This window comes from Haplochromis burtoni, unplaced genomic scaffold (genome assembly GCF_018398535.1).
Source record: "Haplochromis burtoni strain Fernald_Lab_line unplaced genomic scaffold, NCSU_Asbu1 Contig_44, whole genome shotgun sequence".
NCBI lineage: Eukaryota > Metazoa > Chordata > Actinopteri > Cichliformes > Cichlidae > Haplochromis > Haplochromis burtoni.
Window position 1 is genome coordinate 2528265 of NW_024582405.1, and position 23808 is coordinate 2552072.

The 23808-nt window shown below is 41.3% G+C and overlaps 1 protein-coding gene across 9 annotated transcripts in view; it reads left to right on the plus strand.

The window, feature by feature from the left end:
• The window catches only part of grip1 (glutamate receptor interacting protein 1), a 72841-nt gene that overhangs the window by 8304 nt on the left and 40729 nt on the right, over positions 1-23808 (plus strand). For 2 of the 9 annotated variants that reach the window (XM_042220190.1, XM_042220194.1), the window contains exon 1: positions 19167-19680. The exons of 2 other annotated variants lie outside the window; for them this stretch is intronic. In XM_042220190.1, coding sequence (XP_042076124.1) covers positions 19545-19680 — 136 coding nt within the window. In that variant the 5' untranslated portion in view covers positions 19167-19544. Of the gene's footprint in view, positions 1-19165; positions 19681-23808 lie in introns of those variants that run through there. 5 more of the 9 variants (XM_005921086.3, XM_042220191.1, XM_005921087.3 and 2 more) reach the window with 3 other exon arrangements.

Here is a 23808-nt window from a genome sequence, read left to right on the forward strand (position 1 = left end):
ATGTTAGGATCTAAAGAAGGTTTTTTCAGTATAGGAGTGACTAGAGCAGTCTTCAATAAGGAGGGAACGATACCGGTGGTGAGAGAAGAGTGAATGATAGCACAGATGAGTGGGAGTAAAGAAGAGAGGCAGGATTTCACAAGCCCCGTGGGCATGGGGTCAAGATGACATGTGGCAGGTTTTGATTTACATATTAACTCGGAAATATCAGATAAATCAGGAAGATGAAAAGTGGAAAACGGCTCAAAAAGGAGAAAAGGTTCTGGAGAGGGCGTAGACACAACATTTGATCTGAGTTGCTGGTGGATGTTATCGATTTTCGTAGTCCAGAACAGCATCAAGGAGTTGCATGTTTCAGAGGAATAGAAGTGCGGTGGTAAAGCGTTGGGGGGTTGAATTAGTTTGTTGAAAACTGAAAACAGAGTCCTAGCATTACCCTCATAAGAACTGATAATACCAGAGTAGAAGCTTTGTTTGGCCTTGTTAATGGAGTCTTTATACTGAAGTACAGTGGTATTTATAGATTTCTGAATCAACAGTTAAACCAGATTTCTTATATTTACGCTCTAGCTGCCGAGCTTTGGCCTTCAGAGCTCGGAGGTCAGAGGTAAACCAGGGAGCAGAGCGAGGAAGGAAACAGAGTGGGTTTTTACAGGAGCCAGAGAATCAAGGACAGTGCGTAGACAATTATTATAATATAACAACAAATCATCAGGAGTAGAATAGAAGTCCGGAATCTGAACATTGTCCAAACTGGTAGTGAGAATGTCCATATCAATGTTCTTGATGTTGCGGAACGAGATGAGACGGGTTGGCTTGGTAGAAGAGCAGCAGAGAGTGAGGTTAAATGAAAGGAGGAAGTGGTCAGTTATGGGGATTTCAGTAGCAGAAAGATTCGAGGGAGTAAGACCAGAACAGCAGACCAAGTCCAGGGTGTGTCCTTTAGAGTGAGTGGGGAAGTCGATAAATTGTTTAAATTCAGAGCCTTCGAGACAGGAGGAAAAGTCTCTGGTGAGCAGAAGGTCATTATTGTCCATGTGAATGTTGAAATCTCCCACCAAGATCACATTTGGGGAGAGAGATGAAAGATGGGTTAGTAGATTAGCAAAGTCACTGAGGAAGACAGGGTTAGGTTTGGGGGGGCGGTATACAGTAGCTATGATAGTGGGAATGGGTCCAGTCAGCTCACATGCAAGGACCTCTAGAGAACTAAAGGTATCAACATTAACCGGCAGGACTTTCAAGTGCTGGCGAAAAAGGATCGCGAGACCACCCCCACGACCTGAGCAGCGGGGTTTAGAAAAGTAAACAAACCCCAGAGGAGCAGATTCGTTTAGCTGAGAAAAGTCATCAGGTTGTTGCCAGGTTTCAGTTAAGCAGAAAAAGTCAAACTTACGGTCAGATAGGAGGTCTTGGATGAGAGGTCCCTTACTTGTCAATGAACGAATGTTTAGAAGACCGAAGTTGAGTGGAGTATCTTCTTTTTTGCTAATCGCGGTGGGCGCCCTGGGCAGGTGGGCTAGAGATCGATGGTTGACAGCCCGATCAGGGTTCCTGCGAGGGCGGCGAGTAGCAGACCAGAACGATTTAGTTCCATTGGAGTTATGGAAAATCCTGCGGGACCCGCGATGGATGTATCTCTGGCGAGGCTGGAAAGTGATGCCCGGGTGGTAGTGAAGCTCCGCCGGCGACGGGAGCGATAGCTGCCCGCGAAGGCGCAGGAGCTCAGCGGCTGTATAGCAGAGCAGTCCAGCCGTAGGATGGTAGACGAGCGTCAGGAGAATCCAAAATAGTGCCGACCAGCTCAGGAACATCTTGGTCCGCATCTTTGATTGTGTGGAGGAAGAGGAGCCGAGCCGGCCGGAGCAACGAACAGGTAGGCTAAAATAGCTCAAACAGTTAAGCTAGTGCCGCTCACTGAGAAGAAGACGTGAGAACACATTCAGCTGAAATAACAGAAGTTGAGGACAAGCGTTGCAATTCAATCCCAGGCAGAGATCGATCTGGTCCTGAGTGTGAATGTCCCTGTTCATTCAAATCTGAATCCAAATAATCCAATTAATCCAAATAAATCCAAATAATCGAAAAATGAACCGGTGAGTAGCGGCAGCCAGACGCGCCAGCGTTCACTCAAGCCGGAAGTATACACTACCAATAATAGGTGGTAGGCTTTGCCAAATAATCTGACTGTTTTTTTTTTTTATTCCCCTTATTATCTCTACCAAGAAGGTCAAACTATCCACTGAGGTTGAAGAAAGAGATGATGTGGCATCCAAAAGACAACAACTGTCCACTAGCTAGATTGAATCATTTTAAATGTAGACGGGATTAAAGTTCAAGACCCTAGCTGACTGTGGGGACATGACTCTTCTCCAATGCTTTTCCATATTCACTGTGAATCCACTGTTTGTTCATTTTATCTTGTGCTTTATTTTATTGTTCTTATTCTGCCATTGTTTTACTAAGTGTTTTATCCTATTGTAAAGTGTCCTTGGGTGACTTGAAAGGCGCTCATAAATAAAATTTATTATTATTATTATTATTATTATTATTATTATTATTCTATTTTTCAGTGAGCGAACTGTTTGGGTAAAAAGATAAAAAAAAATCCTGTTCCAAGTATCGTGAATGTGGAGACATTGCTCGTTATCGTAGTCTTTGGTAGGATAAATTCAAATATCTTTGGGGTTTCATTTACTAAACAATCATTTGTAAATGAAAGTTAGTGTCAAAGGTTTTGTTTTTGTTTTGTTTTTTTAACCATACTGTGCTCTTCTGTGGTCTTGAAAGCCACAAACCAAAGCACTGTGTAGAATGTATGTGGATATTTTTCACTCTTCAGCAAGTAGGTGAACTCCTGTTTATCTGGGCATTTCTAAATTGGATTGAACATTTTGTCATATTGATTATAACGTAATTGGGTTTTAAATATAATCCAGTATTTATTAGAAATGATCATTAGCTCTCTTTTGTTGTACATAAAACTTGAGTCTATACAGAGGCATCCTGTCATGACAATAAGCTGAAGTTTAATGAACCTGATTTTAAGAAGATTTTGATTGACCACATGGCCGAGCTAGAATAGAAACAAACATGTCAACACTCACCTAAGGTGTACTCACAGTAGGTTTTCCTCCTTTTATACTCTGTCAGATTCAGCAAACCATTTTTAGCTCACTTTATAAAAACTATTCATGACCACTGCCACACATTCTCCACTCTACTTAAGAGGTGTGTTTTTATTCAGTCTCACTCACATTATTCCTGAAGAGACCTGAACAGACAGCTAAGTGTTTAACATTATCCAGATTTGTGGGTCATGAATGTAAGAGTTAACCTTTAACTGCTCCCAATAGGATCCCAGCTCTGTAGTGAACCTTTATGGGCACTAAGAAGACCTACATGAATACCAATGGGTGGTGCAACAAACTGAAGATGCAATAATTCCTCTGTTGCCAACAATTTTGTCTCTTCATTATAAATTTGGCAGATGAGCACCCAAATTCTGGGCAGCTGTTTAAGGTCTAACTTCCCCACAAAGGATGAATAAAGTTTATTGAACTGCTAAATTCTGAAAATAGTGAAACCTGCGATTTGAGTGGGTACCAATTAATCTCCTTCATAAATGAAACTATGAAATGTAAAAATATCCTAATTGGAAGGGGTCGTGTCTTCACGTCTTACTTATCCACCCACAGCGTGCTGATTGACCTCTTATAAAATCTTTGCCTTTTTATTATTAATTACTTGGTTATAACAACGAATGATAATCCCAGGAGCATCTTTTCTTTTAGTTTTCTGTCAAAATCCAATTTTGCATTCTGAATTTGTTCACATTTATGTATTTCATTCAGTTAAACCAGGTCCTGCTTTTAAATTTATTCTCATTTATAAAATAATTTTATTCTCGCATTGTAAAAACTTCTTGTTTTTCCGACTGCAAAAAGTACTATATTAATATCGCTTGCTTATTGACTCATATTTGAGGCTTATTTATGATCATCCTTCAATTTCTTTCCAGACGGCCTAGACCAAAATAAAAGTTTAATTTATTTAAAAAAAATCCCAAACATTTGCTGATTTTCAGAAAGAGAAATGTGAAACTATAACACTTTCTCTTTTTTATGTAACTGCAAATTAAACATTGTTGAGTGTCATCAGCATATAAGTGGTACTAATGGAAAACGACTCAGTAATCTGTCCCGAGTGTATCAGATATAAAATTAATAACGGTAGCCCCAGAATTGTGCCCTGGGGAACACCACGAAGATTTGAACCAGTAAGTGCTTCAAAAAGATGCCTGAAAAGTAAGTGCCTTGAAAGTAAAAGGGCCCTTAAGTTGTCTGGCATGAATTCAGTAGCTATATAAATAAAATGTGATTTATTGATATATTTGACTAATTTCTTATGCACTTCCCCAAACAAAACAAATAAACAACCCCCCCCCCCCCAAAAAAAAAAAAAAAAAAAAAAAAAAAAAAAAAAAAATGAACAAACAGTGTCCCATGTTTCAGACTCTTTTGATTAAAAAAAAATAGTAAACTCTGTATTTGGATTTTCCATTGCTTCTTGTTAAAAAAAATCAAAACCAATGTTTTCACAGTGTCCTTACAATTTACAGACAAAACAATGAACAAAAACATCATTAAACAAACTAACTGATAATGAACCCAATAATTATTCCTAGCTTTGGATGAGTATAAGTGACTGAAAAAGCCTCTACAATCTGAGCAGTTTGAGCCTCAGAGCCATTTTCCAAAGACGTTACGGTGCTGCTTTGGTGTTGTGTTGTAAACCTGTGTGTGGGGCTCCTGGAGAGATAATAATATAATCGTGTGTGTGCGCGTGTGTGTACAGCTTCCAGCTAAACTGGTCATAGTCCTTCACAGCGGGATGCTGGGAAAAAAAGAACAAAACACCAAAATGTTAAACGCTAAGACCCAAACACAGCAGGACAAAAAAAATATCACGCAGCTGAAAGCAGCAGAATAAATATAGACAACGGGTAAATAATACATAGACAGACCATGACGGAAACACGGTGTACTACTATACTTACATGTTTATCGCTACTGCTTCATGTCACTACTCATCTCAAAGGGATTTGACTCAAAGAAAATGAGAAATTAAATCTAAACACAGGAGTCAGGAGTAACGCAGGAGCCCCGTGAGATAAAATGATGAAAAACTGAGCAGAATTTTGGGTTAATTAGTTAAATTTTCCCATGAGTTTTTTTCTTAACTGAGCAGGGAAACCCAGAGTTAAATAAAAATAAATCTTATGTTCTCATGTTCAAGAAACTCAGGCAGTGATTAGATGTGACAACAGCTGATTTGTAGGTAGAAAGACAGAAAAACAAGAACATAAGTGAGCAAATTAACAGCTTAAATTACTGATATTTAATTTAAAATACTCTAAGAAATCACCCAAACTCCAAGCGTAACCCCTGATCCTAAGTAAAATATGTGATCTTGTTCTCATAAAAAGTGTTTCATTAAGTCTCCAGAATTTAGGCATTTTCATACACCACCCCATTTTCAGAGGTCCAGAAGTAATTGTAAAACCAAATATAATTTTCATTTTAGTAATTGTTTTCGATACTTGGATAATAATCCTTTGCAGTGAATGACTGTCTGAAGTCGAGTATCCATGGACGTCGTCAAATGAAAAACCTTCTCCCTCGAGATTCTCAGAAACTGTCAGTCCATTATTTTGATTAAAATTGTTTATTCATTTTCTTCCATTTGTTTCCTAATACTGCAGTTTGATCTGCTGCCATTAGACCTGTCTGTGTTTCTGATTGGTCACTTCTGGCAGCATTGTCTCTTTCAAACTGGATTGGGAAACCTTAGGGATGAAGCCAGAGAGGGAAATCATATCCTGGCTATGTTGAACTTGCATCGTGGGACAGAGCCCTGGAGAAGAGGTGGAAAATCGATAGATGGATGGTTATGTCAACATCTTTAGACCTCTAATTGCTGTCATGAATCCATTGATATCACATTCTTTCAGTGTCTCTTACAGATTTGTAGTTTCATTTAAATCGAGGTGTAATTTTCTTTAAGCTCATGTTTTGTTAGTATTTAACATGTGAGGGCTCAGATATGTTTAAAGTTCAGTGTTTTACTTTAGAATTTGGTGCAAAGTGACATCTGAAGTACTGGAAATTAATGATGAGACTATTACACTCGCTGCCTTGTACAAGTTTGACATGATCATGATGACGCCTTTCCCTTTTTTCTTTTTTCTTTTTTTTTAAGCGCACCTGGTGCCATTAGAAGCAGCTGTATTAGCTGTTAGACCTTCCTGATTAAAATGTGGTGGATCTAAAGGAAGCTATCCCAGGATTATTTTTTTATGAAAATGTGGCGATTTTCAGGGAAGATCTGCAGAATCTTTCTCTGTGATTTCTAAGCGGCTTTCTGCTCGTCTGTTCCTGTAATCTTGCAAAGTTTCAAATCCCTGCCAGAGACCTCGGGGGAATATTTAACCCCAGCTTCCCTCTGTAAGGTTAATCCCATCCGAATGGGGCTTTAGCTCGTGTGTGCGTGCACTCTGTTAACTTTTATGAGGTGAAAAGGCTCTTCAGACTGTTTTTATGTCTCCTCTTTCACGTTTAACTGTGGTGGATTTAGTAAATGATTATTTCCTGGCTTCACTGACGAAGCTGAGGCCGGCCTGTGGAGGAGAACACGGATGCTGCAGGCAGCTTTTTGCAGCATGCAAGCGGTGACGGCGTCAGGTGCGTGACCCCGATTTCTTACCTGGCAGGTCCAGAAGGGTCCAGCACCTGTGCGCCTGCAGGCCGCTCTGAAAGTCTGATCCGTGGCCAGATTTGATGTGCTGCTCAACAGGAGCATCTACCTCACAGATGTCCTCATAAACACAGAGTCCAGACTACAGCCGCCGGCATACAGACAGTGATTTATGGAGGACAGTTGCTGCCAAAATTAATATAAATAAATAAATGTCTCTGATTTATGTGCCATGAAATCTAGAACCAAACAAAAAAATCATTGTGGGAATAGATTCATTTATATTAGATGTAATAAATTAACAAATGAATTTATTATGTTTTAATAAAAGTTTAGATTTTATTTATTTAATCTATATATTACAGATTTTCTTTAAATTTCTTTTATTTCATTTTTATGTTTTGTTTTTTTCCTTAAACATTTAATTGTATTTATGTGTTTTGGCAATTACGGCCCTCCATAGACTTACAGCTGCAGTTGTTAAACCAGTCTTAAGTAAATGAGATAATTATTCCAGTTATTCTAAATACAGGCTGGAAAATGCAGTTTGTGTAGTTGTTTATTTACTGAGATCTTTTGGTGAAAAATGACCCAAACAGTCAACCGTCTTCTCAATTTGGATCACAGATGAGTCATCGAAGATTAAATTGTATTTTTGTTTGAAAAGATCTTTGGTGACTATGATAAAGTGATTGTAAAGTCAGGGATGTGTCACAACATGGAAACATTAAATACATTTTGTGGCTGTTTCAGTGAAGTGCAGTCAGACTGTGTCGTCAATTTTTAGCTTCCCTTTTGGCGCTGAAGGTCATGTGACACAAGTGGAGCAGCAGCTGAACGGCTGTCAGATCGACTTGTTTCTTTAAAAATATTAAACGGGTTTTAAAGTGTTTCTTTCCCTAAAAAGACGAGAAAATCTTTGAGCAGTCACACATAGAAGGGCGTTATGATTAGGCTGCGTCTGTGTGTGTGTGTCTGTGCAAGTGCGCGATAACGAGTGTGTGTCACAGCATGACATCATCCCACTGTTTTAAGCTTTTCAGCTAAGAAGCAGAGAAAATGGCTTTAACACAAGTACACACACACTGAAACACACACACACTGTCGCAAAATCGTTTTCTATACTGCGACAGACTCACACACAGTAAAATACACACTGTGTCCTTTAAGAGGTGCTGATGTCAGAACTCTGCTCATCTTTGTCCTCAGGATTACTGAAGCAGACCTGAATCTGTGTGTGTTTGTACTTGACACCAGTATTATGAGGACATATTGCCTGGCTCCTCAAATAGAAGATGTGCTTCTGTATGTGTGCGTGTGTGTGTTTACATCCGTATTTCTCAGCTTAATGTATTATTTGTATCGTCTCTCACAGATTTTACCAAGACACACAGACACACCACGACTCTGTTGAACAAACTGCTGACTGTGTGTGTGTGTGTGTGTGTGTGTGTCATCTCCTGACTTTTTCATCCATTTAAATGTGTGTGAGTGTGTATGTTGTTAAGGTGTGTGCAAATATTGTGTAATCGTCTACATGACCAAAAGTAAGTGGACCTGCGGGGATTTTAAAGCCAAATGTTGAACTTGGCTGAAGGGATTTTCTTACAAACGAACACAGAAATGTGGAGGTCACTAAGAGTCTTATGTGTTAAATAAAAGTAGGTGATTTATTCTGCTGTTGCCTGTTTGTGATATACATGAGCAGCCTCTCACCCACCTGGAACAAAAGTTTAGGGTTGACTAAGCCGTATCTTGGACCCAGGACGTTCTGGAGCACATTACAGAGAAGAAGAGCATGTTTAGATTGAGAGCTGGATTCAGGTCTTTAATTCACATTATGGATACACGGGAATTATGTTTTTGTGTTCAAGTGTACACTGGCGCCTCGTTCTTGGGTTTTCCTTTAAGTCCTCTTTAATTTGGCCCTTCACCCGGGACCAGTTTAGCTTGGGAAGCCCTACCAGAGTAAGTTGCTTGCGACACCATAGATTGCCCACAATCAACCTCTCTGAGGCAGCAATTTCAGAAGTGACAGAATTCATATTACTGGTCGATATTTGTTCCTACCATCACCTGTGGCCTTGAGCTGTGGGTACTAACTGAATGAAATCAAGGGTCTGGTGGGAGTGAAGTTCCCATAAAGGGTGTCTAGGCTCCACCTCAGAGTAAAGTCTTTGGTCCTCTTGGTCAAAAGGAACCATGATCCAGATCAGAAAAAGCAGTAGATGATTAGCTTTAGATTTAGACCTGTTAGATTATAGTCAACAGAAAATTGTATTTTAAAAAAAGAAAACATTTCACTTCAACCAAATTTAGACATATGGAAGAACTCTTTAAAGGTTAACGACTGGCTGACTGTTTTCTGGATGGTTGCTCAGAAAAGTTCTGTGTATGCATTAACCCATATTAACACTTGCTGACAGTTCACTTCTGTAATCTCCAGACCTATGTGGCCTATTTCTTTGATATTTCATCATAAATGAAGTAGGTCAAAGCTCCAGAGTTGCATTTGAAAGTTGAGGCTGTGGAGCCAAAACACACATTCAAAGAGTCTCTCAGTGCAAGTCAGAAATACCCTCATTAAGGTCATTGGAGACGTACCAGAAAAGCAAATCCAAATCAAGGGTTTGGTATATTTTTGGTGAAAGGATAAACTATTGCCATCAACAAAACAAAAAAAGCTGCAGGGGATGACCACAGAATTCTTTCCATGATTAACAAAACCTTCAGAACACAGAGCCAAATGTAGAGCATTGACCAGGAAGTAGATGGTTTATTATCAAGACTTTACAGCAGACAGTAGAGTTTGGCACAAGGTGATTGGAGGTCCACAGAAAGCTGCCATAGGGGATGATCTTTGGGTCCTTTCAATGCTAAAAAAGGAACCCCCATCAGAACATCCAGCAGCGCAGAACGCAATACCCAAGCCTAAAAGTGATCACAGAAGTCAGCTGTGAGGGAGGTTTTCAGGATTGTTGCAATGGTAAAAAGGGTTCCCCTGAAGGTGCAAACCAGAGATCAGTCTCCAAAACATGAATGTGAAATGAAACTTTATGACTGACGCGCACGCACGCACGCACTCACACAAACAAACAAACAAAAGAACAATTCAAGAGTGCTTTTCTTTGGAAAACCAGCATCTGCATCTAGTAAGAGGAAACTAGTATGGAGAAGGAGGCAGTGTAGGCATGTGTATAGACTGCCAATGTGCTGTTTATTGATTCTGGAAAATTCAGTAATGGCTGACTCAATCACTTGACCTCCAACCATCGAGCTGCATTTAACAGCCGAACATGAAATCAGAGAATTAGCAGCAAGGAAGCTTTAAAAACGTTTAATTTGTGGACTCCAGAAGGAAAGAGACTCATGATGAGAATCTGCTTTACTGCCCTTCATCTGTTATATCCTGACACTCACAATCCCACACACACACTCGCACATATACTGAGCCTTGGGCAGCATCCAGGTGGACAGCCGAGCTTCTGGCATCGCATACACTCACTCATTTTCTACTTGAATAAGCCCAGCATGGACACACTAACAAACACGCTTACTAATACACACACACACACACACACACACTCATACGTGTTGTGTCTTAGGGCGTCTCTGATGGTCCAGCAGTCAGTCTGACACTGAAACCTGCAGAGACGGGGAGAGAGGAGAGTATTTCCACTGTTTTCTCTGATCTGTTTTATCCATTATTGTGCATGTGTGTGTGTTTGCCAGCTGCAGCTGCCCGATAACTGTCTTTGTCCCTCTTTCTCTCTAAGGTTCAGCATTAGAAAATAAAACATTAGCACTCCTGTGCAGGCTGTCCTCGGCCCGCCTTAAACCCACACCACATTCAGATTAACCATCATACAGAAACCAGCCACAGCCCCACAGTCGACATAGTGTCAGATTACTGTGAAATGTAGTCACATACTGAGGCCATCTTTGTTCGTTCACCATATTCTACCTTCAGGAAGCGGTTGCTGCTGAGTTTTTATTTGTGAGACATTTTTCTAATTAGCTCTGTTCTGATAATAATGCAGTTAAATTAATTAATAAAAGACTTTCTCTATGTTCACCAGTTTTTAAACTAGCTCAGCGCATCTCCCAGCCAGATTCAACTTGGGCTCCATGGTTACATCATGAGTAAAAGCCTATCAGTGCTGAGCCCAGAGAAGTACACCTGCTATCTTCAGTAAGGTAGTGGAGCTGAGGTTTGTAGGTAAAGAAGTCGCTAAACATCACAGTTTCATTTCATTGGTGACAAGCATGCAGAACTTCCCTGTTAAACTTATATACATATACATATTTGGTTAATGCTATGCTAAAGCTAACAGGCTCACATCAAGGTGGCAGAAACTTTAACTGCTCTGCTTCACCATGTGAATGTGTGTGTTTAGCAGACACTCCTGCAAACATTAACAAGAAGCTCTCGGCACAAATAACCATAAAGGGTCGCAGCGGCTAAGGCTGCTACAACAGCAAAAGGGCAATGCTATGCTAGCAGATAAGTGACAAACTACTTGAAAACCAGAGCAGCAGATGCTTTAATACCAGGAAATAAAAGTACTGAAACTGTTAATGATGAAGAAAAGATGAGCAGAAGTGAAACGTTCTCTCTGTAAGCAGAGGAGAGTCATTGGAGTCTGATGAAGTCACTTCTGTTGTTCATATTCAGGTTAATGATGCCATGTGCAGACTGATCTTTGTGTCTCTGCATCATTTCTGTTTAAAATAATTTATTTCTAATTCATGATTTCAGGACTTCATCCTGAAAAACTGTTTTAGTTTGAATATATTTTGACAGGTGTCTTTTATACAGATGATGAGTTCAAACAGGTGCCATTCATACAGGTAACGAGTGGGGGACAGAAAAGCTTCTTACAGAAGACGTTACAGGTCTGTGAGAGCCAGAGATTTTCCTTGTTTGAGGTGACCAAATACTTATTTTCCACCCTAATTTACGAATAAATTCTTTACAAATCCTACCATGTGGATTCATGGATTTTTTTTTCACATTCTGTCTCTCACAGTTGAAGTGTACCTCTGGTGCAAATTACTGACCTCTGTCATCATTTTAAGTGGGGGAACTTGCACAATCGGTGGCTGACTAAATACTTTTTTTCCCCACTGTATTTATCAGCAGCAATACATTCAAAACCATTGTGATTATTAAAACAACTTCCAGTGATTTGTTTGCTCTCAGATTTCAGGGTGGCACAACCATAAAGGTGCGACTTTTATTATGAATTAAAAATGCCATATTTCATCTTCCAGGCTGGCTGAAAATAGCCAGCTCTTTAAATATGAATAGAAATAGATAACTCTCATGTAGGCTGCTACACTTTCCATGTCAGGTTGTAAAAGCGGTGTAAAACTAGGAAAATGTTAACTCGCAATAAAAATCTTTATTTCATTTCAAACCTACATGTTTGCTTTTGGTGTTAATCCAGGTGTTCAAATAAATGCCTGTTTAAACTGAAAGCAATTAAAGTGGTGCAGCTGGAAGAAATGTCCCTTAATTAAACAACATTTTTTAATTGCAAATCTAAAACTAACTTTTAGACCTCTGAAATGCCCAATCACTGTGTGATGGATTACGATCCCCTCTGGATCAATAACACGAGTTTCTGTTGACTGAACCTCTTTGTTGCTCTGAGATGAATCTGTGTGGCTCCTGACAGCTGTTACCCAGCTGCTTTTTTTTTTTTTTTTTTTTTTTTTTCTCTTTTCCTTCCTCTGGTCTGTGTTCAGGTTAGGCCGACCCTTCGGGGAATGAATGAAAGTCAATGCGTCATGTGTTTGTGTCCATTAGGAATCAGGGTCAGTCACTCAGCAGTCCATTAAGGCTCTCTTTTGTTCTGCTGGTTTCTGGGTCTCTACGTCTCTGCTGTCCTCCCTCCGGCTTTATCAATCGCTGTCTGCACGTCTGCCCAGCTAAATCATAGGTATTTTTGGCAGGATTTGGACGTCTAAAGCGTCTGACACTTTCTGTCTTCTCCTCAGACTTGTCTTTTAAAAGCTGCAGCTTCTCTGAGTGACCACCAGGGGGAGGTAGAGTATAAAGTCTTTCTCAGAGAGGAGCGTGGAGAAAAGGATTTCACACACACGCACACGCAGGCAGGCAGCCAATCAGGTTGCAGAGCAGCAGAATCCTGACAGCGATATGCAAATGAAGCCTCACTTGTCATTTTTAGCAGCAGCAGCATCACTCTCCCTTTCCGTCTCTCTCTTTTTTCACCTGTGTCAGTAAATGTGACTCGACCATCTGCCCGGCTGGCACCTGGAGGGCCGTTAAAGCCCTCAGGCATGTCTGACAGGTGAGGGAGGCGGAGCCAGTCTAATTTTAGGGCCTGCTGATGTGGGGTTTTTTTTTTTTCTTCCCTCACATTTAATGGCAGCTCTTGTGTTGTGAGAGCAGCTCATGCGAGAAACTTTAAAAACACTGTCTGAACAAACGTACTGTAGTCCAGGTCTTGCAGGCACAGACGCAGCTGTATTCACCATGAACTCACTAATCAAACATTAGGAAAAAGGTGAAAAACGACCAGCATGACATCCTGTGTTAGTTTAGAGCAGAGCTTCCCAAGGTGTGGGGCCCGCCCCCTAGGTGGGGCGCAGAGCCATTGCAGGGGGGGCGCGGTATGAAAAGGGTAAAAAAAAAAAAACGCTTGGACACTGCTAGCACGGGGCGGCCACACAAACGCAAAGCAGGAGATGAAGCATCGCTGAATATGTTTCCAAACCAGCTTCATTCTAAGCCAAAGACTAGAAAATATGGTGAAGCACGTCAGGGAGGCACACTGTCGTGAGTTCTCAGAATCGGCTCCTTGAGCACAAGAAATGACAACATCACAGAACGCAAGTATGGCGAAGCTCGCCGCTCTCCAACGGGAGATTGAGAGACCACTGTTGGACTGTAGAACTGCTTTGAAATTCATATGAGCTGTTCACACTAAAGTAAAAACCACCATCACTTATGCGGATACCCCTTCGGCGCCAGCTGCGGTCTCAAGGCTGGAGCCGAACAAAAACTCCCCGATAACGACTGTGTTTAGTCTGTTCCTTCCCATTCTATGCAAGGCCACCTGGATTGGCTGGATAACTGTTTACTTAGCCTGGCAGGGCGAAGGACACTGTCTCAGCTGAACTCTGGACACGCACACACATACATATACACTGATATGCACACACTCATCCCCCCTCCCTTTCCAAATGCCTTTGACGCTTATTCCTTCCGATACTGACGGTGGATCAAGGAGACCTGCGCACAGGCTGTCTCTCACCCTTTACCCACCCCTGTTGCTTGTCATGTGTTTCTTTGGTGTATTAAGAGTTTTTTCATGTGCTATGTGCAGAGGTGTTTTTTTTTCTGTTCTCAAACTGATCTCCCTGTTGGAGCTCAGTCTGGGGGGAGTTATTTTTTTTCCTCCTTATCTTTCCTCCTGTGGTGCATTTTTCCATTGTTATACCCCTCTGACCTGTCTTCCCCATGTGATGTTTTGTGTAATGTATGTATGGTCGGAGGGTAAGATGGCACCGCCATTGCGTGCAATAGGTCGGCAGCCTTATGAAATTTCCCCTTGTGGGACTAATAAAGGTATATCAAATTCCCTTTGGCTTCACCTGCACAAGTGCCAAGGTGAAGCCTGCAGAATTGCTTTTCCCTCCAGGAGCAGCGCTGGGCTGTTCAAATCACAGACAAACAGTATCCCACATTATGATTTTTAGTTCACAAACACTTCTTGCAATGACTAACTACTCCTGACATTTTGGAGATGTTAGCTCTTTATACAGTAAAGTTACAGTGGGATACAAATAACATCAGGCTGATCCTGCCGCGATTTGTTCCCTCGGTTCAAATCACGGAAAAACGGTATCCCACAGTTTTTAAACGCATTTTACACAGAGAGGCATTTTTTGAAAAATGTATTGATAGCCATGTTGAATATTATTACACAGGAAAACGTCTCATTGAGATAAGTGTAATCTTCCTAATCAGCTAGTTTTCTGCTAGCAACGAGCGAGTGCTGCAACCTTTTAAACATCTCCTGCACTAGACAACGACACGCTGAGTTAAACCCGGCAGAGAGGCCCTTACAGACAAGTTTGCATCTATAACATTTAGCAGACCTGAGCTGCAACTGATTCAGTTTTAGAGTCGCTGTGCGATCAGAAATTCTTAGAAATGAAAGCAGATCCAGCTTCTCGGTTCACGCGTGGTCTGCAGTTGTGTTCTGAAGCTTTAAGTCATGTACCTTAGATTTGTGTTTCTTATACTGTAAAAGGAAAATAAATCACGTGCACAGTCTAAGACGTGACGCTGTTTGGAGATGGTTGCAGCAGATTCTCCTTCCAGGTGTAAACGTCACTTTCAGAGTGGAACAAAAAAAAAAAATACCTTGACTCCACATGACTTCATTCTCACCTGGATGAAAGCAGAGTGCTGATTTTATTCTGCCAACAGCTTCAAAATGTGTTTATCAGACGACAAAAGGTGTCAGTGCAGCAGGATCCACAAAATCTGAAGCTTCTCCTTCACTCCCGCTGCTGATCCAGTAATCAATGCATTTACTATGAGAGCGTGTGTGTGTGTGTGTGTGTGTGTGCTGTCATTTTTCCATCAGCAGTTTTGTGCCTGTCAGGCTTCAGCACAGCGTGGGGAACATGAGCTTCCAGGACATGACAGGGGTCAAAGGTGAGCACTCGCAGCTCAGAGAAAGGCTTTCTGACTGTCACTGAACACCCTGGCGACCAGCTGTCAGTCACTGTGTGTCAGAGGTCAAAAGTCACATTGGATAGGGGCTGAGTGTGATGGCCACACAGAGAGGAAAGGTCCAGATTTACCTGCCTGGACCAGTTCACCTGTGTCTAAACTCATCTCTGGTGATATTCTGGGTTTTCCCTCTCTTTCTGTAGAAATCTCATGCCGTCGCGAGCCGTCATACTCTTGGCTTAAGAACAGTCCCAGAGCCTGACGGCCGAATTTTGGCGTGAAGTCCGTCCCCGCTCTGATCGTTTTCGGGACCCTCAAACACTCAGTAGCCTGGTTAATCTCCTCCTTATGTGCATGATTAAAATACCCTCTGATCACAATCTGCTGCCCCCCTCCCGTTTGTCATTTCCTGAGCCAACAGGGCTGACTGGGACCCAGTTGGACGAGCGGCAAGCTCCCCTCCAATCCACCGTTTGGCAAATGGATTAAAAAAAGGAATTTAAACTGTAGAAATATTTTATTATGATTTCACAGCAGTCTGTCCTTCGCTGTGTGCTGCCTTCAGCAGATTTTCTGAAGCTGAATCACATTTACTCAAATACTTGAGGGTTGTACTCGAGCGTGTAGCTGTTAAAAACCAAAAATAGCAACATCTGTAAAGCTGCTTTTAAAACTAGGCCAGATTCTTTACATTATTGATAAATGTTGCGATGATTTCCCCCAATAAACATCAATATAGTTTGGTCTATATAAACAAACTTTATGCTTTTATTTTATTTTTTTGTACTGATTATTTTTTCCCTATAGCTTTTATTGTGTTATTTTGTTATACATATATCATTAGATATTTAGATTTGCTTTGACTTAATTGTGATACTTGTTGACAACCAAACACAAACAAATCTAACTAACAGTAACACTAATAATCGTGCTCAGCTTGGATCTTTTCATACCTCCGTCCTTGTGATCAGTTATCATGTCATGAGCGTCGCTCAGAGTTTTACACAAAAACAACAAAAGCTGTCGTTTACGTCCACGTCAACATATTCAAGAAAGAAACGACACATTGTGCTAAATGTTTGACCCGAGCAGATCATGAAGTCCAACGGGACGTGTTCCAGCGTTTCTATGTTGTAGATTATATTTTATTTTTCCTGGCATGAAAAATCAGAACATTACAGTTTTCACAGATGTTTATTTTTGGGTTGAAGATTTTGGTTGAAGATGCGCCCGCTGAGATCAATTCTAGTTCACAAGATTTCCTGCAGTTTGGAGTAGGACCATAGGCAGTGTGTAAGTCTGCCAGGATTTATTTAGCCTTATTTTTTTAAAAATACTCTTTTTCCAGTTTTGGTTATTTATTTATTTTTATTTTAAAAACATGTGTTTAATTTTTACTTGTCATTATTACACTTATTTCTATTTTTATTTTGTTATTATTTTCTGTTTTTATTTTTTTTACTGTATTTTGTGTAACGTATCTTATTTATTAATATAGTCATATTTTATGCTTTTAAATAATGCCAAATATTATTACCTTTTTTTTTTGCACACTTTATTCGTCATTGCTGAAAGTATAATTTTTCAGTAATTTATTATTTATTTTATTTTATGTTTCATTTTGTCAGTGTTTTCGTATATCATTTTTGATCATGATCATGTTTTAATTTTCTTTTTGCTTCTTCTCTTTATTTGTCATTGTGATTTAATCATTTTTATTAATCAATAAATAAGGCAGAGTAAAATGACGGCGTATATCATATGATGAATTCTAAACATCTGTCAGCAGCGTAACTCCGATCAGCAAAAGACAAAAAACGATTATTGCATAAATATAAAATAAATGGAGATGAGGGTAAAAGCAAAAGTTTGCTATTTTATTTATTTTATTCTTTAATAAAAAATCTCTCAGATGTTGTCAGCAGCTGGATATAATCATGAAGGTGTTTCAGGATCTTTAGTGCCCGTGTTATTGTGAAGCCTTGTACTCAGGTACCAGAGGATGCTGCCATCATGCAGCAGGCTTACCTCAGCAGATCGCATCCACTGACTCAGAGTGGAAGCTGTTTTCAGCATTGTTTAGTCCTTGCTTTAGCACAAGTGTCTCCATTTATTATCCTGACCAGACCCTTTTGATGCAGGAAGTGTGAGGTCAGGACTTCAGGTCTCTGTGGAGGTTGTGTAGACTCTGGGTGGCCGACCAAGAACACCTGCAGGGATTATACACTGGTCAGGTGTTCAAAACACTGAAGATGAATAACACCGATTACCCTGTTACAGTCGGGCTTTTCACGGTGTAACATATATGAGGCAGCGATGGAGTGATCAGCTCTTTGTGTGATGCAAGCAGGAAAAGTATAAGAGCTTGAAACCAAAAGTTTATTATGATTGTGTAACACAATTATTCACTAACCTGACAAACATCCTGCAAGTTTACAGTATATATACAATATGATCTATTTACAAGTTCTTTCTTTGTGCTGTAAATGTAGTTTAAATGGGGGAAAAAATACAGTCTTAGCTGTAATGCCTGAGATGTGACCCAAAAGTCAAACTGATATCGAGGTGGGTTACAGTAGAGGTTGTCAGGGCCAGATGTTCCTTGATTATCACCTAATGTGTGTTTGAATGTGTACTGGCAGCTGTTTTTGAGTTGATACTGGATGAGGCCCAAAAGTCACGAACTGAGCTTTACATGGGTTACAGCAAAGGCTGGATGAGCCAGATGTGATCCAGATGTCGATTATGTAAAAGGTTGGATGAGCCAGATGTTCCTCAAATGCCACTAAACATATAAATTGTACTTGGAGCTGTCTATGAGTTGATGCCAGAGGTGGCTCAAAAGTCACAAGCCAGTATGGTTGTGACGTACAGCGAGAGTTGTTCGGGCCAGATGTTGCCCAGATGTCACAAGCTAGGCTTTGGACTGCAACTCCAACGGTTGTCAAGAACTAGATGAGGCAAAAAGTAAGGAGCTGGGATTTATGTCGGTTACGGCAGAGGTTAACAGGGCCAGATGTGGCCTAAAAGGTCAGTAATCATGTAAGGTGGACCTGTGGCTGTCCCTGAGTTGATGTTGTCAGCCAGATGTGCTCCAAAGGTGACTGCAGATGTTGTTCACTTGTTTCTGAGGTAAATGGAACCTGAGAGCTCTTTGTTGATGTTCATCCGGGTTTCACGTCTTTTGTCTGTGGTTTGTGTCTTCATTTGTTTCCTGAATCGAGTGTAAAACTACACCAGTGCTCTCCCAAAACCAAACAGGACCTTGATATTGATACCAGGAGGATAATCCTGGTTTTCAGTTCCTGAAATCTGGTTTTATCTCAGTTTTCCACCAGTTACCTGCACGTTTCCACCCCTCTCCTCTCTCCTCCTCTTGGTACACTTACAGAAGACTCTGAGGAATTCACTCACCGGCTCCCCTCCCCCCACACTGGAATGAAGTGTATGAATGAGGAGGAAGAGGAGAAGAGGAAGGGAAATGTGAAGACAGGAAGAGAAAGAAGAGGAAAGATTGAAGGAAGGAAGGAAATAGAGGGACAAGATAACGAAGGAAGGAAGGATCTAATGAAGGAAAGGAAGTGCAGGACGAAGGGCTGAGATGGAGGAGTGGTGTGTTAGAGGGCGAGAGCAGCAAGCGAGCAAAGTGTGTGTGTGTGTGTGTGTGTGTGTGTGTGTGTGTGTGTGTGTGTGTGTGTGTTTGTGAGCTGCGAGCTCTGTGATTGGCTGAACCCGGCTAGATGCACCAACAGCCGAAAGAAGACGGGAACAGAGGAGAGGGAGGCTGCAGATAGAGGAGAGAATACAAAGAGCGAGCGAGTGAGGGAGTGTGTGAGGGAGTGTGTGTGTGTGCTACATGTGCGCTAATGCGTGTGTGTCTGTGTGTGATATCCAGAGGTGTGTGTGTGTGTGCGCAGCAGAAAGAGGAGGCGAGGAGGAGGAAACCTGATCTCACTCTCTCTATCTCTCTGTGTGGAATAAACGCTTAGCCCTCACCGTTATTGGCCTTGCTGTTAGCTTGCAGCGTAGCCCGGCCCAGTTTGGACCCAGTGTGATTGTGGTGGAGGTGGTGGGGATGGAGCGGTTCCTGGCCCTGCTACGTCTGCTGAGCAGGAGGAGGCGAGGGAGGAGGTACCGGGCGGATGATGATTACCAGGAAGGCTACGAAGACGTTTACTACTACACCAGCAAGTACAACACACACCTACTGAGTGAGTGAGTCCCATAAAGAAACAATGGAGAAAGAGAGAGAGGCTTTGTTTTATTGTCCTACTGTAGAGCGAGTGAGGTAGAGAGATGATGCAGAGAGAGAGAGAGGGGCTTATCAACAGATTATGGCACTCAAAGTGGCCTAGATTGTGTTGGTGTGCGCCGTTTTAAATGTATTGTGGGGACTCGAGTGTGTTTACTTTAGTGCTCTGTGGGGACCTCCTCAAGGGGACAAAATTGCTGTAATTTCAGGGACGAGGATATTACAGGTAGCTCGACTCCTCAAAAGTAAAAGAAATCCAATGAGTGTGTGTGATGTCTTTTAATTTTTGTGTTTTAAGGGGGAAATATATGCACTAATTTTTCTGTAATGTGGAGTCCCAACTTCCTTCAGGGGACAAACGTAAATCCTCCGAAGCGATGGAAATACAACTCCATGGGTGTGTGCTATTTTAATTTGTTTCCTGGGACACTGGCTTGTGGGTACTTTCTTGCACTCCACCTCCCCCGTAAGGTGAGGGAGCAGATGTCAGGGTGAAGACTTTCAGGGTTGGCTCGAGACCTTTAAAGTGGTGGAAATATTTAGAGTGTGAGGTCTTGTATTTATGGGTTACGTGGAAGCACATGTGGACAAAAAGCGAGTCCTATATATAGTAACGATATAATGGGAGGGGGAGGCTGTAGGTGTGTCTTATTGTAATTGGTTTGACGTATTTGTGTTTGCTCTTCTCACACTGTAGGGACTTGACTTCCTTATGGGAACAAAAAATGAGTCTAAATAAAGAGCGAGCCCTATGAAGGGAAAACCACCGTAATCGAGAAAATTTCAGGTTGAAGGCTTGGAACTTAGAGCTAGTCCAATTTGAGGGAACTAAAATGAGTTCCCAAGAGGAGATGAAGACTTTGAAGTTTGAATTAAACTCGATGTCCTCATGGAGACAAAGCTCGAGTCCCTGTAAGATGAAGGAACAAATTTCAGGGTTAGCAGGGTGTGTGTGAGTGTGTGTGTGTGTTTTTGTGATGGTAGCTTTACCTGTGTGTATGTTTTTGCTTTTTTTTACTGTGAAGACTCACCTTGGTGCAGTGTAGAAGTTTGAGTCCTCTTAAAGGTGATGGAGTAAAGTTCAGGGTGAAGACTTTGAGGTTAGTCCTGTGAAGGGATGGAAATACTGCTCTTCTCACTGTGTGTGTGTGTGTGTGTGTGTGTGTGTGTGTGTGTGTGTGTGTGTGTGTGTGTGTGTGTGTGTGTGTGTGTGTTTAAGGTCTTGTATTATAGATGAAGGTCGTTAGTGAAGCTGCTCAGTTACAGTACACACACGCTCACTCAGGTATTCAGATGACATGAACCAGGTGGTTTGTGGGTAATAACAGGGCAGGATGTTTACTGCAGGAAGGAATGTGAACAATGTGGGAGAGCGCACACTAATTCCAGGTTTGACGTCTTGTGTTGTTCTAGTCTGCACGCTTCAGTCCTTCTTTGGGGTCCTGCGGTAGTTTCTACTCCTTTTTTGTTCCATGTTCTTGACTGAACCTACGAAACTTTTGCTCCAAATATGACCAGTCGGGATTTCCTCCCCCATCAGGAGCAGATCGTGATACACTAAGTCGTGAATAATGTGTTTAGCTCTAGGCACTCACACTTACACTTTAATTATCTGATCTTTAATTACATTTAGATATAATTTGTCTTCTTGTGACCCATATCTGGGGGTTCCTTTTACACATATTTTACGCTCGGCCACTTTTATAGAGCATCAGCAACAACAACAAAGCTAATGCTGGTGGATCTACTGAGATCGACTAGTTAAGCACACTCCAGACTCTTCCTCTGTGTTTGTGGATAAATGAAGCCTGTTTCTGACGTTGCTGGTGTTCTTCTAGACGTCTTATTAGCAGCCATATAAGCTGCTTTAGCCTGCCTACAGCTGTTGTGCATCTGCAAGTTGCTTTGCAACCCATCTCCTCCATTTCATGCTGTTTATGACTGAATGAATACATATTGTGACAGACAGTTTGATTTTTGATTTGTTAAACTGTAAGTTTGGTGTGTTTACAGTCTGGTGGTGGAGATGCAGGTTTGTTTTTAGCCTCACAGGTGTGGACCTGGATCATATGAAATGGTTTCTTCTCCTTCTTTGTTCTTCTGTGAACTTTGTCTTAGGCTTGAGTGATCTCCATAGTGTTATCGTGGGATCACGCTATCCTCCCTCCCTGATGCACACCGAGAAAGTAAAGCAAGAAGAGAAAGTAATGTAAGCTGTCCCAGCTGAAGAGCCTCGTTCGCCTATCGATTAATGATTCAGTCAGTAGTAATTAGTGAGCTGAAGTGGATGGACATCAGTTGTGCAGATAAAGTGTTATTAAGTCATAACATCTGCCTGCCTTTTGTCTTCTTCATAGCTCCACTAACTCGTCCAGTCCGCTTTGTAATTGTGTAAAACGTGTCACCAGTCTCCTCCACTCATCATCGAGCTCTCCACACAAACAGCCGAGTCTTTCACCGGCAAATGAAGTTTAACGAGCGTCGCTGCACACGAGCAGCGTTCACGTCACCTGCAGACAGAAATAAGACAGCTGAACTCGATGGAAGTGTTGGTCACTTAGCGAGACTGATTCACTTCAATACGAATCTCTTAATGATGATGATGATGTAACTTTGACACGCCAGCGAAGGCGTGTCAAACTTATTTTAGTTCATGGGCTACAAAGAGCCCAATTTGATCTAAAGTGGGTCTGGCCAGCATTCTGTAATAAGCAGTGAATCTGTTCTTCTCTTTTGGTTTTTAAAAAAAACTTTACTGCAATTTTCTCACCCACTTGGGTGCATTAATGCAAAAATAAGCTAACAACCACCTATATCGGTAAATTATCACTGATCAGTCTGATCATCATTGGTGCTCGAGGTTATCCATCAATATAACTCTGATATATGCAACAGATGGACGTAGCTTCCAGGAGTGAAGATTGAAGCCAATACTGAGGTGTCTTAAATGATGTTCTTTCTGATATCCAGCAGGGGGCGCCTCCTCTGGTTTAAAAACATGTCTTCAAGAAAATAACCCGCTTCCTAAATTTGTCTGCAAACACCTTCCTGATCGTTTTATGTTCTCAGCCGCTATTTTAAGGTCTTAGAGAACAAAACACGATGTTCATGTTGCAAATTTAGTTTCACGTTACAGAAAGAGCAGGTGATAAAGCAGGAGGAGTTTAAGCTTTAGGGCAGGAGGAGTGTGGTCAGACCCTTGTCGGGTAATGATCTGCTGTGAATTTCAGTTTATTTTGGTCTCGTCTTGACTCTATTCTGGTCTCTGATTGTGATTCTGTTTGTTCTGATGCCCTTTGATGTGTTTTTAAAGCACATTCTGAAGTTTTTCTTCTTTATTTTTAACTCTGATGAGACGATGGAAACTGAGCTGGGAGTTAACAAAGGAACCAGTCAGGTAGTGATAAATTGAAGCTTACTGTGCTCTAGTTTATTTTTTCACCTTCACAGTCCTCCTGATGGCTTTTTTTTTTTTTTTCAAAATCAAGATAATGTTTTCTGAAATACTTTCAAGTGAAATCCACCCTCAGAAACTTCTTTGTGTCCACATGCTTCTAGGAAAGTGTGTTTCTGACACGTTCCTCTCAGAAAACTGTCAGCTGAGCTAAAATGAAAAAACTGCCTATATTTTTAGTTGAACTCTGGTTCACGCCTCGCCCGTCTCCATCTGTCTCCCTGCAGAGAAAACTCAAGCAGGACTTGAACTCGCCATCTACTAAACCGTTTACACCTATTAAGAAGTGTTTGCGGGCGGCGAGCAGATGACGCGAGCGGCACTTTGGTGTCTCAGAAGTTTCTGAATGAACTCGAGGAACACATTTGGACCGATTCTCTGCACAGATTAAACAAAAATAAATCCACACACCTTCTGGAGCCTTTGTGGAATCTTATGGGTGTAAATTTAATTATTTAATAATTAAGAGCAACATATTTGAGTGTTTGGATGCTAATAGCTGACACTGAACTTATTATTCCTGTGTGAAAATAAACCATTTGTGTGTGTAGTGCAGAGCTGCCAGGAGGCATTTCTCAAAGCTACCAGCTAGCTGTGTGTGTGTGTGTGTGTGTGTGTGTGTGTGTGTGTGTG